Genomic DNA, 17,830 nt, shown 5'->3' with positions numbered 1-17,830 from the left:
TTTGCCAAACTTTTTTTTTTATTCGCATGCTCGCATCAGTTTTGGGGTTCTCAGTGGATGACATCCATATAATCAAATCAACATGGCCTTTCCATCAGGGGTGCCAGAGTATAAAGTGCAATTTTACGGAATACAGTGCAATTTTACTAACTAGTGTAAAAGTGCAATTTTACGGAATACAGCGCAATCGTATTAGTATACAGTGCAATTTTACGGAATACAGTGCCTATAAGTATACAGTACAATTTTACTTTTACGGAATACAGTGCAATTTCACGGAATACAGTGCATTGTACGATTGTATTGTACTCCGTAAAATTGCACTGTACTGCACTCCGTAAAATTGCACAGTATACTAGTAAGATTTCACTGTATTCCATAAATTGCACTGTATACTAGTACCACTGGTGACGGTCAATAGGTTCTCGTTCTCAGGGACAACAGCAAACTGCTCTGGGATCAAGATTTTACCTTTGGCCCGTGACGTCATGCACAAATTTGGAGACTGACCCAAAATTACAAAATTAAGGTGTGCGTGTATTTGTGATGAAACAGTCACGTTATGTCATGTAATACCTCATCTAACGGTGTCACATCCGGTCTGATTCTATAAAAGAGAAGATCGTGGGGCTGAAGAAGTTGAGAAATCGAACAGTAAGTGATATTTTCTGGATATTCTTGCCTAAATTTGGCTTAAAAGCCTTAGAGAATGAAACCCGGAAGTGATATTTTCTTCGTTGGTACATGGTGTTTTGATGCAAAAACAGGAGGTTTTGGGGGGGGGGGGTCGTTCAGGGTCTTTTGGAGCTTTTATGTGCTATTTTCTGATTGCAAATAGACAACATAGCCGGCTTGGTTGAATTACCCCCGTTTTTTTTAGAACTAGGCTATTCAGAAAACAACCGAAGACCACCAAACCCCCAATAAAGCCTGCTACGGAGGCTACAGTCCTTAAACTTGTTGTGATTTTATCTTTTAGGTTTCTGCATTTAAGGTGTCAGGGATATAAGAAGACTACAAAATCCGGAGTCATGCTTGCTGTCCGGAGCTTTCAGGTGAGGGTCACTTATTTACTTTTCTTCGCATGACCTCCAACAAGCTATGTCGGTATTATGTTTTGTACGTGTCACTGATGTGCCGTGTTTACATTGTCGTAAGTTCTTAGCGTTGTATGAAACAGGAGTAGCCAGTAGAAACAGATAAAATCCATGGGTTTGAACCCACGACCAAACCTGGTCACCAATCCACAATCTAACGATTTGGCTAAAAGGTCTAGACCCATCGGCCGGGTTAGTTGGTAGCGCCTATAAACCCCCCACTGTTACACTACTTCCCCTTTTCTTTTCAAGATTCTTCCTCGAATCTTCCGAATTCGACATCCCTGGAGCGGCACTCTTTGCCAGAACTCCCAGGGCCGGTGTACGTGGGAACCACTGTAAGAGTTAAGAGGAGTGAGTAGAAACAGATAAAAACCCCTGGTCCCAGGCCGGGGTTCAAACCCACGACCAAACCCAGGCACCAGTCCACATGCCGACGCTCTAATGATTTGGCTAAAAGGTCTAGACCCATCGGCCGGGTCAGTTGGTAGCACCTATAAACCCCCCCACTGTTACATGGTTACTGTATTATGTTGTTTTCATTGATCACAACTATTGTTTATTGCCCACTGTGTTTAGAGGCTAGCAGGCTCTCCTGCAGTCTCCCACATGGTACGTCACAGGATGACAAGAGGCCTGGCAGACGAGGCTAAACAGGCTACAGAGAAGATAGTGGTGGAGACTCCGAAAGGTATTAAGGTATGGCACATTACAACAATTACTTTTAAACAACCCGTCAATGGAAGAGCAAAGCTAGGTCCCTCTAGTGGTTCCAAACCTACCTGTCTGGCCTCAGGGTTGACATCTTGAAAAGGCCCGGTGATAATTACAAATTACTAATGCTATATCGCTCTTTCCACAATGTGGTAATTCTTGATAATAAACATATAATTATAATATGATATGAATAATGTTTGTTTGTTCGCATAACCAGTAAACGGCCTCTAGGTGTAACACACCAGTTTTGTACATGTCCGTACATGTACCTGGTGCGTAAGACCCATTTGAACCACTCACACCGGGAAGGTCCCCTACTCTTTTTTATAATCGCGGTGGATTCTTTAACGTGGGGTGTGGCTCTCCCCAAACACGGGACCTCCATTTAACGTCCTATCCGAGGGACGTCCCTAACCGAAGCTAGGTACTCATTTTCATTTGAGTGAAGTGAGGAAAGTCGTGTAAAGTGTCTTTCCCAAGGGCACAAGATCGGTGACATGGGTAGGATTCAAACCCTCAACCTCTTGGGTGTGAGCTGAACGCGCTATGATATATGATATGATATTATTCAATAACATGTTTTGTAACCTTTTACAGGAAGCAGGACAGAAGTCCGTCCCCAAGCCTGGTGAATACTCCATTGTGTACACAGTTGGTGGGGAGAAGCACAAAATAGATATAGTAGGTGAGTTGATAGTTTTCTGAACTGACTAGAAATTTTATGTCATACCTGGGCCGCGATTACGTTCGATATGGGTGTTCCGACCCGTGTGATAACTTAAGCGGTACGTCCCAGGGGTTCTTTACGCGTACAGCCCAGGCTTCCAAATGTCCAATAGAACATTTTGAACGTGTTTAAAATGTAATGTCCAACACAACAGAAATTGGACTCACCCAAATTTTCGACTGTACAACTCCAGTCTTTGTCAAGGAATGAGCAATCCACCGCTTCCGTGACGTCACACAGATAACACACGTGACTCCCTAAGCAGTCGATCATAGGTTGCAGAAAGTCTGTGACGCCCCCCAGCTCTAAGAATCTTGGACACAGAACCAGACTTCTTTGCACGAGGGATTAAAGAGGCCATCTACATCAGGGCATTACAACCATCCCTCAACAGAGACGGGGGTCGCCACAGACTTTCTGCAACCTATGATCCACTGCTCACGGAGTCACGTGTGTTATCTGCGTGGCGTCACGGAAGCGGTTGCTCGTTCCTTGAGTTGTACAGTCAAAAATTTGGGTGAGTCAATTTTTCTTGTGTTGGAAATTACAGTTAAAACTCGATTCATAATAATTGATTATTACATGATTGTGTATCAGCATTTCCTGTTCACTGTTTTTTTCTTCAGTTCGTCCGGGGAGGTGGCAGCGTCGGTTGAAGCGGCTGGTGATCCTGGCTGCTGGTATTGCTGTAGTGGGAGGGGCGGGCAGAATCATGGGGGACAGATGGGAGACAAAAATACAGGAAGGTCAGTCAATATACTCTGCTCATGATTTTTATGTTTAGGCCGCACCAATTTAATTTGTTGTTTCTTGGATTCGCCCTGTCCTTTTTTTTCTGATTTGCAAAAAAAAAATTTTTTTAGGTTCTAAATCAACTGCAAAATGCTCAATGAAAGACATATTTTGACCCCAATGGTTGAAAAAGTCCTTTTCTTCCTAGTTGTTAAAGTTTTTACAATGTAACAATGCAACTTTGTTTCATTAAAAGTTCAAAATCTAATTTGTTTTAATTATAAACCAGACTGGTACTGACTTATCATAACATTTCCGGCTATCATGGGGTGCCTTGGCCTGTTTTTTTTTAGCCCCGTCGCTTCATATTTTTCCTGAAAAAATCTGAGAAACAACAAATTAAATTGGTGTGGCCTTAGCAGAAGGAAAACATATTATTTTGCTCTTCTGTTTCTTCTTCTCCAGACAAATCAGGTAAATGATGGTCATATATTCAAATTCATGTAGCTTGCGTAGTCCAGTGGTTAGTGATCCTGCCACTGGACTAAGAGGTTGGGAGTTCGAATCCCGGCTGATGTCGTTCGCACGCTACTGTTTAGGGTCACAGTCCTTCGGACAGGACATTAAGCCATGGTGCACTGTTCATTGTGCTTGTTCACAATGAACCTGTAAATACTGTACGTAGCGTCTGTCTTCTCTGTCACGACCAGTGGAGATCACTTTCAATTTTTGACCTAACTAAATAAATTTTGTGCCACACTAGACCCTCAGATGAAGGCATTGTGGGACAGGAACAAGAGGATCACAGCCTATCACGAGGCAGGCCACGCCCTGGTGGCCTACTACACCACAGATGCCCCGCCCATCAAGAAAGCCTCTGTCAAGTCCTGGGGACCAGCACTGGGCCATGTGAGTTCTCAAAACTTTGTCTTAAGCTTAGGCCACAGCACTTTAATTTGTTGCTTTCTCGGATTCACCCTGTCCATTTTTTTCTGAATTTTGCAAAGAAAAAAAAAGATTTTTTAGGTTCTAAATCAGCTGCAAAATGCACAATAAAAGACATATTTTGGCTGGAATAGTTGAAGAAAGTCCTCTTCTTCCTTAAGTTATTAAAGTTTTTCAATGTAACAATGCAATTGTTTTTCATTAAAAGTTCAAAATCTAATGTTTTAATTATAAACCAGCCTGGTATGTTGACTTTAGGGACTGCATGATGGGGGGGGGGGTCAAGGAAAAATTTTTGGGCCTGGGGGGAGGGTCATGGTAAAATATTTTTCTGCAGATCCAAAATAACTTCAGACGTTCTCTCACCAAAATTTGCCTCTCAAAGTGCGGGAAATAACGTTTTTGGTGACCTACAAATTAATTTTTCCGGAGGAAAATGCCCCAAACACGATCTACGTCTTTTGGACGTATCGTAGCATCCGCGGCTCACTGAATTAGGTGCCGCCAGTGTGTCAAAATACGTCCCCACCAGGCATGCGTCTTTGGACGCCTTATTTTTGCCACAGACACTTGGTCGGATAACGGATAGCGATATCAAACTCAGAATTGTGTACCAGCAAAAATGTGTTCCTAAAATACAGGAAATGGCGTTTCCAGAGGGTCAAGATTTTAAAATTTTCCCGGGGAGCAAGCCCCGATCCCCGTTGTGTATTGTGGAAGAAGTTCGTGGTCGTCATGCAGTTGAATAGCGAGTAATTGAAACTTAGCTACAAAGTACTAGAAATCTAGCTTCGTGTAGCAGCAAAATTTCCCACCGAAAATGCAGGAAAACACGTTTCAGGGGGTTAAAATCTCAAATCCCCCCTAGCCTTCGGCGCTCGAGACGATAGTGGGTTCCATACAAATCTCGCCCCTCCCCCCCCCGTCAAGATTTCCTGCTGCCGCCTCTGTCTCTGACGTCGCCCTTTGCAACATCTGCATATGGCTGTTATAGGCGGGTACAATGTTTTGGAATACTTATAAGTAACGTTACATTGATAAAATTTCAGCGGAGTCAACTCTGGTACTTTTTGAGGTAACAAAAAAGTGACAATTTCTCCGGCCTCACCGTGGGCGGCTTGCAAAATTTCCGGCCCCATCTCTCCCGTTCTCTCGGCAAATTCTGCCTCTCAAAGTGCGGTGCATAGCGTTGTTGAGGACGTCAAATTTATTTTTTTCGAGGTGTCCTCCCCCCAAAATGACCAATGCAGTGCTATAAAATATACTAGTACATGTAATTAATATATTGTTTGGACGTCCTCTACACTCCGGGCGGGAACGTCTTCCGGCCATTGGACGTGTAAACGTAATTTTTTTCTTCCAATGTATATTATTGACGTCAGGGGGAGGGTCAAGGAAAAAAATTTTGAGCTGGGGGGAGGGTCAAGGAAAAAATTTTTAACTCGACCCTCAGACGACCGGCCCTCCACCCCCCTATATATCGTACGGTCCCTTATGGCTCATATCGTAACATTTCCGGCTATCATGGGGTGCCTTGGCCTGTTTTTTTTTTCGCCCTGTCGCTTCATATTTCTTCTGAAAAAAATCTGAGAAGCAACAAACTAAATTGGTGTGACCTAATCTTAGCTTACAGACTTTTGGGTACTCTGCCATCCTTATAGTTACAGTTACTGTTCTTTGCACCATTGCTAAATTGCCAATCTATCGTCAAACAGTAGAATAAGATCAATCTTTAATATAATAGAAAGAAGTTTACATATGCATGTAGCATTTATAGCAGTTCCCTTAAAGTGATATTTCCTCCATTTTTTTCTGAAGTTTTGTTGTGTTCCGTTACAGATGTGTGCAGGCCTAGGTGTAGTTCCAGTTAATGAATTCCCCAGCAGTAACGTTTTTTGTTTTGTTCTGTGCAGTAATGGTTTGTTTTGTTCTGTGTACTAGGTATCATTCCAGTTCCCCCGCAGTAAGTGGTTGATGCTGCAGACTAAATCCCAGCTGCTGGCTCAGATGGACATCGCCATGGCAGGCAGGGTGGCAGAGGAGATGGTCTTTGGCCCTGATAACATCACAAAAGGCAGGCAGTGTTTTCAAGTTTGTTTTCAAGTTACACACACACATTGTAGCAGTTAAGTATGTTTCAAGTGGCTTCATTCTACCAGGGACAGTCCTTGATTCAACAAATATGTGGCAAAGGAATTTTTTGTAACAAAAAATTGTCTATTAGGCCACACCAATTTAATTTGTTGTTTCTCGGATTTTTTCAGAAAAAATATGAAGCGACAGGGTGAAATAAAAAAACAAAAACAGGCCAAGGCACACCATGATAGCCAGAAATGTTACAATATGAGCCATGAAGTGAACATACCAGGCTGGTTTATAATGAAAACAATAGATTTTGAACTTTTAATGAAACAAAATTGCATTGTTAGTCTACTAATGAAATTGCATTTTGTTACATTGAAAAACTTCAAGAAACAGGAAGAAAGGGACTTTTTTTCAACCGTTTGGGCCAAAATGTCTTTCATTGAGCATTTTGCAGTTACTTTAGACCCCCCCCCCCAATTTTAGAACCCCCAAAGGCAATCCAAGAAGCAACAAATTAAATTGGTGTGGCCTTAGAGATATTTAAAGAAAAATCAGAGATTTCAGAGTTCTGGGAAGTATGCTTCCAGTATGCTTAGCTTCCTGAATTCCCCCATGCCAACCCCTTATTTCTGCTGGCTCCCAGTAAGATTCTGATCCCTTTGACCTTCTGTCATTCTATCTGTCAAACTCCCCCCACCCACATGCTGTCAACCTATATATACCAGGGCTCAAAATACTGGGTGCATGTGCACCTTAGTGCACCCAAAATTCGAGCTGTGCACCCATTTTTTTTCAATATTTTTGTAGGCATTTTTTTACATATTAACTGTTTAATAGTATACAGTCATATGGCATCTAAGTGTCAAAAAAATGATGAAATCTTTTTTGAAGTACTTCTTTTAGATTTTGAAGTAATCTCCCTTTTCAAATTCTAGAAGATGAGCAGTAAGATCTGTAATTAGGTTTTATTATATATGGTGCACCCAAAAAATGTTTAGTGCACCATTGCACCTATTTCCAAAAATGAATTTTGAGCCCTGTATACTACTCTGTCTGGACACACCATATGGAGGTAGAACACAAGCCCACAGCTCAGAAGTAACTATTAATTTGCCAAACATAAAAGTCAGTTGTGTAAGATGATGTGTGATATTTCCATCAGGTGCCAGTATGGACCTCCGTATGGCCAATAATGTTGCCAGCTGCATGGTGACTGAGTATGGCATGAGCAAAAAGGTGAGTTTCTTTCCATAATTTCTATTTTCAGACAAATCAAAAGTAACTGACATATTTTCCTGGCTAATACACTACCAAAAATGGTTTTTCTTGTTTTTCTTAATTTGTAGACAAATTTTCTTGCATGAAGAAATTTCAAGAAAAATTAAGAAGAAATAAGAAAAGAGTAAGAGAAAGTTCAAAAATTCTTTTCTTGTACATTTTCACTACAAAAAATATTTTCTTGTTTTTCTTAAGTGAAGAAATGATCTCCAGAGAAGTCTTCCTCTGCTTAGAATGTTCTAGAAAATTAAGCTAAATAATCTTGATTTTCTTGTCTGAAGAATTACTTTCTTGCAATGGTTTAAGTTTCAGTTTATTATGATACCCTTTAGCCCGTTAGGGCTAATCTTCCAGCGCTCATTCCACATTACACACACAGTACAAATAAACACACATTATACACATATGACTACAAATTAAGTTTGAAATTTGATTTGGGATTGTTATATGTCTGGACTCCAAACTCCACTTTTAATCAGAATTTAACATAGGGTACTAGTATGTTAGTAAGCTACAAAAAATCCATCCTCAGCAGTTGATAAACTGTTGTTTATTTATCATCAAAGTTCATCTGTGTTGGTAGTTACATGTTTGAACATACATGGTCAAGCTCAGCCAGTTCAGAAGTGTCACAACACATCCACATAGAGCCACCCGGACACTTTGTTTCACTAATGACACTGTAAGGATTTTAGACACTGAACAAGATTATTTCCTGAGAGGGGTGAAGGAGGCAATATACTAAGTACATTAGGGCCCATCACCCTTCACTGGACCGCGACGGGGGCTGACATCGTCTACCAGATACCTTTGACCCAGTGTTGACGTCGCACTTCAAAGAAGCCACATGACAAGCTTCACTGGGTCAGTCTACAGTGTGACTGGTCGAAAGCTCTATGTGAGATAATTTTTTGTGTTGGATCGAAAGTTTTAACTCTAAACAAGTTGTTTATTTGTTTGTTTGTTTGTTAGCTTGGCCTGCAGGTGTTGGTTGGAGGACCGTTCGGCACCATGGCGGCCACACCTGAGACCAGACAGACAGTAGAGCAGGAGGTCAGGAAACTACTGCAGGTGGGTGGAGTCTAGATCTGATCAATGACATGATTTGTTGACGTCTGTCACCATGGTGACTGGTGTTGGGTTACATAATGTTGCAATTTCATGGTCTGCTCTGCTCCTGTCACCATATACTAGTAGTACATGTATGTGAATGTGTTTGAGTAAGAATTAATAAGAGCAGACCATGTCCGAAGGTAAACATTATGTGTTCGCTTTGCAAATGTTACTTCTCTAGTTTTTTTCTGATTTGCAAAAAAAAAAAAGATTCTGGTTCTGAATTAGCTCTTAAATGCTTATATTTTGCCTCCAACTGTTGAGGAAAGTCCTTTTCTTTGTAGTTGTTACAGTTTTTCCATGTATCAATGCAGTAGTTTGATTCAAAGTAAATTTATTTCATTGTTTAAATATTAACCCAGCCTTTTTTGTTGACTTCGTGGCTCCTATCATTGCATTTGGGGCTTCCTAAGATAGGATGCCTAGACCTGTTTTTATTATTATTTTTTTTTGTACCCTGTTGCTTAATATTTTTTCTGAAAAAATCCAAGAACCAACAAATAAATTTGGTGTGGCCTGGGGATGCTCAAAAAAACTAATAAATAAAATGGTTTATTTGCAAGAAGGCATTAGAGGTTACTCTTCTTCTAACAAAAGAAATCTTCAGTTGAAATACATTCAGCACCAAGGACAGTATCAAGTTTTATCTTAAAGTTTGTGAAAATGGAGGTTTTGTTTTGTTTGTTTGTTGGTTTGCTTGCTTGTGTGTCCGTACAGTGAGTGACAGCATGTGGATGGGGTTAATTCTGATCAATAACTTAAGACTACAAAAGGTCAGACACTGGAAGTTAGGTCCCAGAAGCTGGCCACGAGGATGCTGCATGGAAGGGGGAAAAAAACGTAGAGGACTTCACATTTAATGAATTCATCAATGAATAGAACAAGAAATTCACAAAAGCTCTAAATATTTCACAGGGGTAGGAAACCTCCAATTTCTGGTTAGTACATTGTATTCCTGTGGACATCGAAGGTTGACGTGAGCAGGGTAATTTCTGATGGATTTTAATAAAATAAATATTTGTGATTTTTAGTTTGTGGTGTGGTTTTAAACCAAGAATATATATGTTTAAAAGAAACCTATAGTAGGTACGATGTAGATACACATCTGACTGACTAGCTTTCTTTTTTGTTTACCACCATGTATTGTACCTGTGCCTTCAGGAGTCCTATGACAGAGCATCACGGATGCTGCGGCTTTACCGAGTGGAACATGAGAGACTGGCCCTGGCCCTGCTGGAACACCACAGTCTGTCTGCTGAGGAGGTCAAAATGGTCCTGAGAGGAGAGGAACTCAAACACAAGAAAAAGGACAAGGAAGAGTAGGTCTGCATCCTTGCATACAAAACACATGTTGGACAGTATCCTCTCTTTATAGTTATAAAAACCTGATGTAAGCCCACACCAAATTAATTTCTTGGTTAACGGATTCGGCCCGCTTCATTTTTTTCTGATTTGCAAAAAAAAAAGTCAACTGCAAAATGCTCATATTTTGCCTTGAACAGCTGAAAACAGTCCTTTTCTTCCAAGTTGTTACAGTTATTCCATCTTTCAATGCAGTGGTATCATTAAAAGTTCAAAATTCATTGTTTGAATTTTGAACCAGCCTGATGTGTTGACTTCATGGCTCCTATCGTACCATTATGGGCCATAATAGGATGCCTAGGCCTGTTTTTTTTTCGCCCGCCCACTTCATTATTTATCTAGAAAAATCCGTCAACCAAGAAATTAAATTGGTGTGGACTATAAGGATGAAAAAAATTAACTTAGAATGTAAGACATGTATACTGTACTCAGTTTTAAGTCGTTTTTTGTTTTGATAGTGCATAATATCTGTTGGTTACATATATTTATTAAATTGTATATCTTGTGCTAATGTTACCTAATATGAAGAATTTGCAGTGAATTGATGATTTTTCAGGGTGTAAACAGTCCAGACGCACATATCATTGTTCATCGAGTAGTGAATTTTTTGAGGGATCATACAATTTGTAGTAGAGTGGCTGGTATCATACGAATTGTCATCCAGAATATGAAATCTGTGTGGCCTTATGGAATTTCATACATGTAGGTGGTGCATCCAATATTTAATAGACTTTATAAAAGAATGTACATTTCTGTTGCCAGTTATGCCAGGCTTTAGCCTGACTAATCGCGCTCCTGGTGGCCGGCCGCCCCGAAGTAACCTCCGGCCGAGAGCCTGTGTAACACAGGCTATATGCCAGACTTCAGCAACCAAATTTCCCATTGAATAATATCATGTATCCAATATACGATTTGACTGTTATTGACAGTAATGTATGGTTTTCATGAACCTATTGGCCTTAGTATAAGACAGTGGAGAGTACATTAGGTATCTACTATAATAAATTTATATAGCACATAGGGTAACGTTATATGTTTTATTATCACAGGTTATTATTAAATCACAGGTATTTTTTTTTAATATTACCGAAAAATATGAAAGATTTGGGGGATTGGTACCTATAAAGATTGTATATCTAGATGTTTCTGTATCAATTTTCTTTTTCATTGTTTGCCTATATTGTATGTATTATTTAAGTGACTCTGTTGTCATATATAGAATCTGATACTTTTATTATATTATAATTATAGCTATTAGTCATAACTTCATAAGATGAAAGCAGTGTCTTCCTATATTAGTGAGATGAGACAAAAACATCGAATGTTTGAAGTTTGAACTGTGCACCTGTCTATAGTACATGGGTTGGTGGAAAAAGCGGTCCAGTCTAGTTGGGGGGGTTGAAAAAGCAGCCTGACCAAGTTAATTGTGCACCCTAGCAGAAGGAGGGAGAATTGAAAGCAGCCTGACATGATATATAATATATTGTGTTGTATAGCCAGTATAACCAACCCTCAGTGTAACATATGGTAACAGCCAGTTTTATTTCATGAAACAATTAGTCCAGTCACACTAAGGAGGTTTAAAATCCTTCTTTTACTGTACACCACGACCATTGATGCCTACCTCCAGGCATAGTTCTATGCAGTATTATACACCTAATAAAGTAATCATGTCAAAATTTCAATTGTAGCACAAGGATTATTCATGAAGTGATTTTGATACGTCAAAATATTTAATATCAAAAGCCACCCAGAACTATAAAATATTAGTTCACCCACAGACAGTATGATCAAGCCATATTTACCAAATATTAAATAACATGTAAAGTGTTGAATATTTTAAGTCAATGAAATGATACAGAACTGGGAAAACACTAACTTACACATGCATACACTTAAATAGCATAATCTTAAAAATCAATTTGTATTTCATTATCTTAGATCTCCATGTACATCCTCTTCCAACTTTGTATATCTAATACAGACACTGTCATGTAGATTGATAGTCATTGACTTCATATTGAATGGAAATCCAACTGAATTGTTGAATTATGTGCATGAATATATCTCAGGCAGCTGTTGATATTCTTGCATGTAGTATTAGTATGTTATGTTTATAGTATAAGATTGAAAGATTTTTTTGAACACGTTCCAAGATGTTTATATTTGCCATAGATATTACATATAGTGCATGTCTTATTAAATAAACATATTTTACTTTTTAGACAAAAGATCCTTTCATCATTTTTATTTCATATGCATTCTATTATCACTTATTCATATTTTATTGTCTCAAAAAGATAAACGTTTTTTTTTACTTTCAATAATTGAATTCATGCCAAGTTGTCACTATACCTACATGTAGCAGCGTATGCTTCAAGTACATGTACATTATACATTTACTCCATTTAGCGTCATTAGCAAATACCCGGTGAAAGCATTTTTAGACTAATAATACTTACAGATTCAATATAACACTTGGTTATTCCATAGAAAACATTTTGTTTAAGATACATGTACAAATGATATTAACACTATGAAGGATCCCCATCTGAAGGCTGTGTCTGGCTGTTTTTCTTGAATTTCTTGAAGAGAACTTTCTTGATGGCTTCCTTCCCAACCTGGAAAATACAGGGATAATTCAGGACAACCTGTAACACCTATATGTGTACTAATATTAGTCTAAGAGTTTATAATGTTAGGCCACACCGACTAAATCTTATGGATGACATCTGCGCGTGCATTGATTTTCGCCTGTTCTCAATAAAAAATAAAAAATTACGTCCTCCGAGGCTCTGGCCTGGCTCTAGGCCTGGGTAGTTCATGGTAGTTAGCGACAATACGGAGCCTTTGGTAACTCTGGAGGATAGCACCCAGGCTGCCAAAGCTCCACGACTCAAGAACTCAGTACATACATACAGTGCCGAATCATAAATTCTCCAAAAAGCCAGCATGTGCCGGCTTGTTGTATACGTTAAATGCAGCTTTGTATTCCTGTGGTTTAGTAACATTTTTATTTTTGGCCGGATTTTTTTTCGCCTTCGCGCACTAGTTTGGGTTGAGGGTCTTCAGAGGATCCATAAAATTAAGTCTGTGTGGCCTTCGGAAGAAAAAAAAACTTAAAAGGAGCACTACTGTAGATTACAATAGAGATTCTTCATTTGCATGCCGCGAAGAGTATTAATTTACCACAGTGACTGTAATGAGAAAATTGCTATCATGCGACTTATCCTATAAACATGACTGTGTTTTGTTGTTTTTGAAAACAATTGAAACTCGGTTGGGTTAAGGCGGTCTAGGCTGATATTCATGTTTGAGTTCGGGCGTGTGTCTGCACGATGACCACAAACATGTTTCGAACCCGAATCATGTTCCACCATGTTCGATATGACGTCATTCAAATAGAATGTGTGTTCGAATTCGGGGTTACCGGCGGTCATTTGTATGTTTCCTCTCTAAACCCGCGTCGTTATGCATTTTATTCACGGACTATTACTTAAATGGCTTTACACGCAGCTGAAAACAACATAATTGATCTTTACCCAAAATCCAGGTGAAGAAAAACTGAAGCACCCTTATTTTTTATTCAATGTGTTTCAAAAGTTACAGGCATATGTAACATTTTTTGTACTTTCTCACAAGCCTAGGCCACCTTAACCCAACCGAGAATAAGATTCCTTTCCCTTGATGCAAAAACACACAGACTTTTATTACCTCCACATCATGAATAGCCTTCAGCTGTCCACGACCTTGGTTCTTCCCAAGGGCAGAGTAAGGTGTGCCGGTCCTTTTCTTGCACTGCTGGTTCCAGTCTACAGGGGGCGCAAGTGAGCAGTACATTAAAATTGTACCTTGTATTACTTGCACATACATGTAGGTTGGGTGAAATGGTGTTGGAAAGCTAGCTTCTGAGATCATTTCCTGATTTAAAACATGTCAAACGTAACTATAGTTTAAAGCTACATGTACATTGTATTATTTATATCATAGAGTTTTAAACTGATAAGACAAAGAAAAAGACTTAAGAAGTAGAATTAAAATGTTCCAAATCAATATTTCTGAATCAAAATTTAACAGTTAACTACACATACATTGCACTATTATAATGATCAATCAATCAATCAATCAAGCAATCAATCAATCAACCAAATCAATCATTCAATAAATCAATCAAATAGTTTATTTTCAACCGACTTAGCAGCACCAGGCTAAATGTCGTCAATTGTGACATTCATTTAAAAGCATTACACATCAATTATAACATTGTAACATTCATTTAAAAGCATTACACATCAATTATAACATTGTAACATTCATTTAAAAGCATTACACATCAATTATAAAATTGTTAATAGTACATTTAATACTATAAATGTATTGAAATCTACCTTTCCTCAGCTTCCCTTTCCCTTCCCTCAGCAGCCTGGCTTCCTCCTCAGTACATTCCTGTGTGTCCTCCATGGAGTCCACAACCTGGAACAGCCATACATAATAAAATAGACAGGACAGCCATTATTGACATTCATGATCTGAATTAGCCACTTCCAGGCTTCAGAAGTGGAAATAGGCCAACTAGACAGATCATAAGACCACACGAATTTGATTTCTTGGTTAACGGATTCGCCCGCTTCATTTTTTTTCTGATTTGCAAAAAAAAATAATAAAAATTCAGAATCAACAGCAATATTCTCATATTTTGTCCTGAACAGTTGAAAACAGTCCTGTTCATCCTAGTTGTTACAGTTATTCCATCTATCAATGCAATGGTATCATTGAAAGTTCAAAATTCATTGTTTAAATTTTGAACCAGCCTGGTGTGTTGACTTCATGGCTCCTATCGTACCATTTTGGGCCATAATAGGAATTTTTTAAATTTTTTAAAATTTTTTTTTCTGCCCGCCCACTCCATTATTTTTCTAGAAAAATCCGTTAACCAATAAATTAAATTGGTGTGGCCTAACATGTCTGTGTACTTGGTCTGCTAAAGAAGTACATTTTGGACTACAAATTGGAGCTGCAGCAAATCTCCTTTGGAGCAGAAAATGTACTCTATTTTTTAGCAGCAAAATGTAGTCCAACTCCTCTGGCATGTTATATAGTATCTATTTGGTCAATTTCTACTCTTTTTGGCCACTTCGTAAGCCTGGTAAAGGCTAAACCCTTATCACACTTCTTGCAATATGTTTTAATCATCAAAGGCTACCACTAGGAGAAATTAATATTTAAATCATTAAAATTAAAAATGGTACAGGCAGGTTCTGATAATCATAAACAACATTGTATATTATGTAGCCTTTTCTACGCAGATGAATTCTTACAGTCAGAAAAGAAATATGCATACTTGCCAAAAAATAGAATTGTTCAAACATATTAATATGACATCAAAGCACTACGATGTAAATGAAAAACTATGTAAATTTATTCAAACATGTTTCAAAAAGAGAGAAGACATCCTGTAGTTAGATCCTGTAGATAGAGACGTAGCACACAAATGTAATAATTGCTTATTCTATTCTTGTACCCATGTTATTTAACTTAAGTGCATTTGGCCCGTGTAGGGCACGAATAATAAAGTTCATTGTCATTGTCATTAATTGTCAATGGAAAAAAGGACAAAAAACGTCTAGCATCTTGACCTGAGTGAAGCAGGCAAACTCCTGAAGTGGTTCATCCTGTGATGGGCCTCTCACCACGTTCTTCACAGGTGTGATCTTCACAGGTGTGATCACTGTTGGCTTCTTAAACTCTGGGGGGAGACCAAGTTCTTCAAGTGACTCTGAATTCTTGCTCTTTAGGCCACACCATTTTAATTTGTTGCTTCTCAGATTTTTCCAGAAAAAATCAGGAGCGACAGGGCGAAAAAAAACAGGCCAAGGCACCCCATGATAGCTGGAAATGTTACAATATGATCCATGAAGTTAACATACCAGGCTGGTTCATAATTAAAACAATAGATTTTGAACTTTTAATGAAACGAAATTGCAATGCTACAACTGAAGAACTAGGAAGAAAAGAACTTTTTTCAACAGTTGGGGCCAAAATACATGACATTGTATGTCTTTCATTGAGCATTTTGCAGTTAATTTAGAAATGGACACGGCAATCCGAGAAGCAACAAATTAAATTGGTATGGCCTTAGCATAAACGTGAACTGTTACAGCATTATTTGGTAAGGAAAGTTTTGTATGTAATGTAGTCACAGCTCCTATAGTACTATAACTTAATATGTGGTCAATAATATAGTACTGCTGGTAACTCTCATCACACTTTGTATTTCACATTTATTGGCAATGAAACAAATCATTATAATAGGTATATACATGTAGGTACATGATGTACTTGTGGTGCATTGCCATTTTTATGATACGTTTTTTATTCATTTATTAATTACATAGTTACATGTTCTCTATACTGTTCTCAATTCTGCAAAATATAAATTTCACAGAGAATTGTCCCCTAATATATGGACAATAATTATTGTTGTTATTATTCAGAGAAACTTATCAGCTGCTAACTTACACTGAAATTAAAGCAATTAAATAAATGACTCATGATTGTGGATATTTTACTTTTTATCGCTAATTGTTTCGGCTGGCTAAAAACAGTTGTTGTCTTTTGATGAGAATCAGTACTAGACAGTCCTATTCCTTACAAAGTGCAAAATTACGACAAAACACAAGAGTCATCATGGTTAGATTTTTTTATTATTTCCTAATATGCACAATTATTCATTCTGATAATAGATATGAGTTTTAAAAAGGACATAAATTAATACATGTAAATATATGTAAATTGTAACAAAACACAAGAGTCACTATGGTTAGTTTTTTTTTTATTTCCTATGAACAATTATTCATTCTGTTAATAACTGTCAAAGAACATGACATTAACATTAACATTAACATGACATAGAAATAGTGTACAAGATTATCTGAATAGAGGGTAACATTTCTATCATCTACAAATGTAAGAAATCTTGAAGTTCTTAATTTATATATAACTCTCATGTACGTTTGGGACAGCATTGTTGATACTGTTCCCTGTAACAGTGTAGAAGTAGTGTGTTTGGGAATGCATCTACATGTATTGCGGTGCTGGTGACACCTGCATAATATGTGAACCTGTCAGAACTGCCCTGAGGAAGGTGAAAGTCACCAAAACATCAGCTGAATAAACCTGTTGGTTGTGTGAAGAGTGAATCCTTATTCATCTACACCCCTCAAGTTTTCATATGACATTATCTAAGGCCACACCAATTTAATTTGTTGTTTCTTGGATTTTTTCAGAAAAAATCTGAAGTGACAGGGCGAAAAAAAAAATAAAAATAAAAACCCTGATCATCCTATTATCATGAAGTCAGTATACAAAAGGCTGGGTTAATATTTAAACAAAAAATAAACTTTTAATCAAAATACTGTATTGACGGAAAAAATGTAACAAGTAGGAAGAAAAGGACTTTCCTCAACTGTTGGGGGCAAAATATGGACATATTTGAGAACCAGAATCTTTTTTTTTTTGCAAATCAGAGAAAAATTAAGAGGCAAATCCGAGAACCAACAAATTAAATTGGTGTAGCCTAAACATTGAGTATCAGAACATATATTATAATACAATTCAAAACATATATTATATTACAATTCAACAGTATTCTCTTCTCTATATGCAGGTCACATGTACCATATGTCAGTTAGTATAAAACATGAATGTACATTTTGTAACTATGGCTAAGCCCACACCAATTTAATTTCTTGGTTAACAGATTTTTCTAGAAAAA

General features: G+C 38.0%; 1 protein-coding gene and 1 long non-coding RNA gene across 2 annotated transcripts; one reads left to right on the top strand and one right to left on the bottom strand.

The window, feature by feature from the left end:
* The first annotated feature begins 525 nt into the window (after positions 1-525).
* On the top strand, positions 526-10,123 carry LOC109474341 (ATP-dependent zinc metalloprotease YME1L1-like). Its single transcript, XM_019774629.1, has 10 exons — positions 526-654; positions 980-1,055; positions 1,677-1,796; positions 2,412-2,499; positions 3,168-3,287; positions 4,037-4,182; positions 6,160-6,292; positions 7,466-7,539; positions 8,554-8,652; positions 9,856-10,123. Exons 2-10 carry the CDS (start codon positions 1,032-1,034, stop codon positions 10,015-10,017), a joined length of 966 nt encoding a protein of 321 aa, XP_019630188.1. The 5' UTR covers positions 526-654; positions 980-1,031; the 3' UTR covers positions 10,018-10,123.
* A 2,081-nt stretch (positions 10,124-12,204) lies between these two features.
* LOC109474342 lies at positions 12,205-13,870 on the bottom strand. The gene is made up of 2 exons (XR_002140475.1): positions 13,771-13,870; positions 12,205-12,677 (listed from the first exon to the last, which is right to left on the bottom strand). It is a non-coding gene; the product is annotated as an uncharacterized LOC109474342 (long non-coding RNA).
* Positions 13,871-17,830: the final 3,960 nt, after the last annotated feature.

Source organism: Branchiostoma belcheri, unplaced genomic scaffold (assembly GCF_001625305.1).
Source record: "Branchiostoma belcheri isolate BF01 breed outbred unplaced genomic scaffold, Haploidv18h27 scaffold302, whole genome shotgun sequence".
NCBI lineage: Eukaryota > Metazoa > Chordata > Leptocardii > Amphioxiformes > Branchiostomatidae > Branchiostoma > Branchiostoma belcheri.
The sequence above is the reverse complement of the archived record's forward strand: the minus strand, read 5'-3'. Positions and strand labels throughout refer to the sequence as shown.

Excerpts from the sequence above, each read along its gene's own strand:
- LOC109474341 (XM_019774629.1), top strand. The coding sequence starts at position 1,032 with ATGCTTGCTGTCCGGAGCTTTCAG. Across the intron at positions 1,056-1,676 it reads TTGCTGTCCGGAGCTTTCAG|AGGCTAGCAGGCTCTCCTGC; the intron begins GTGAGGGTCACT and ends CACTGTGTTTAG. Across the intron at positions 6,293-7,465 it reads CCCTGATAACATCACAAAAG|GTGCCAGTATGGACCTCCGT; the intron begins GCAGGCAGTGTT and ends TATTTCCATCAG.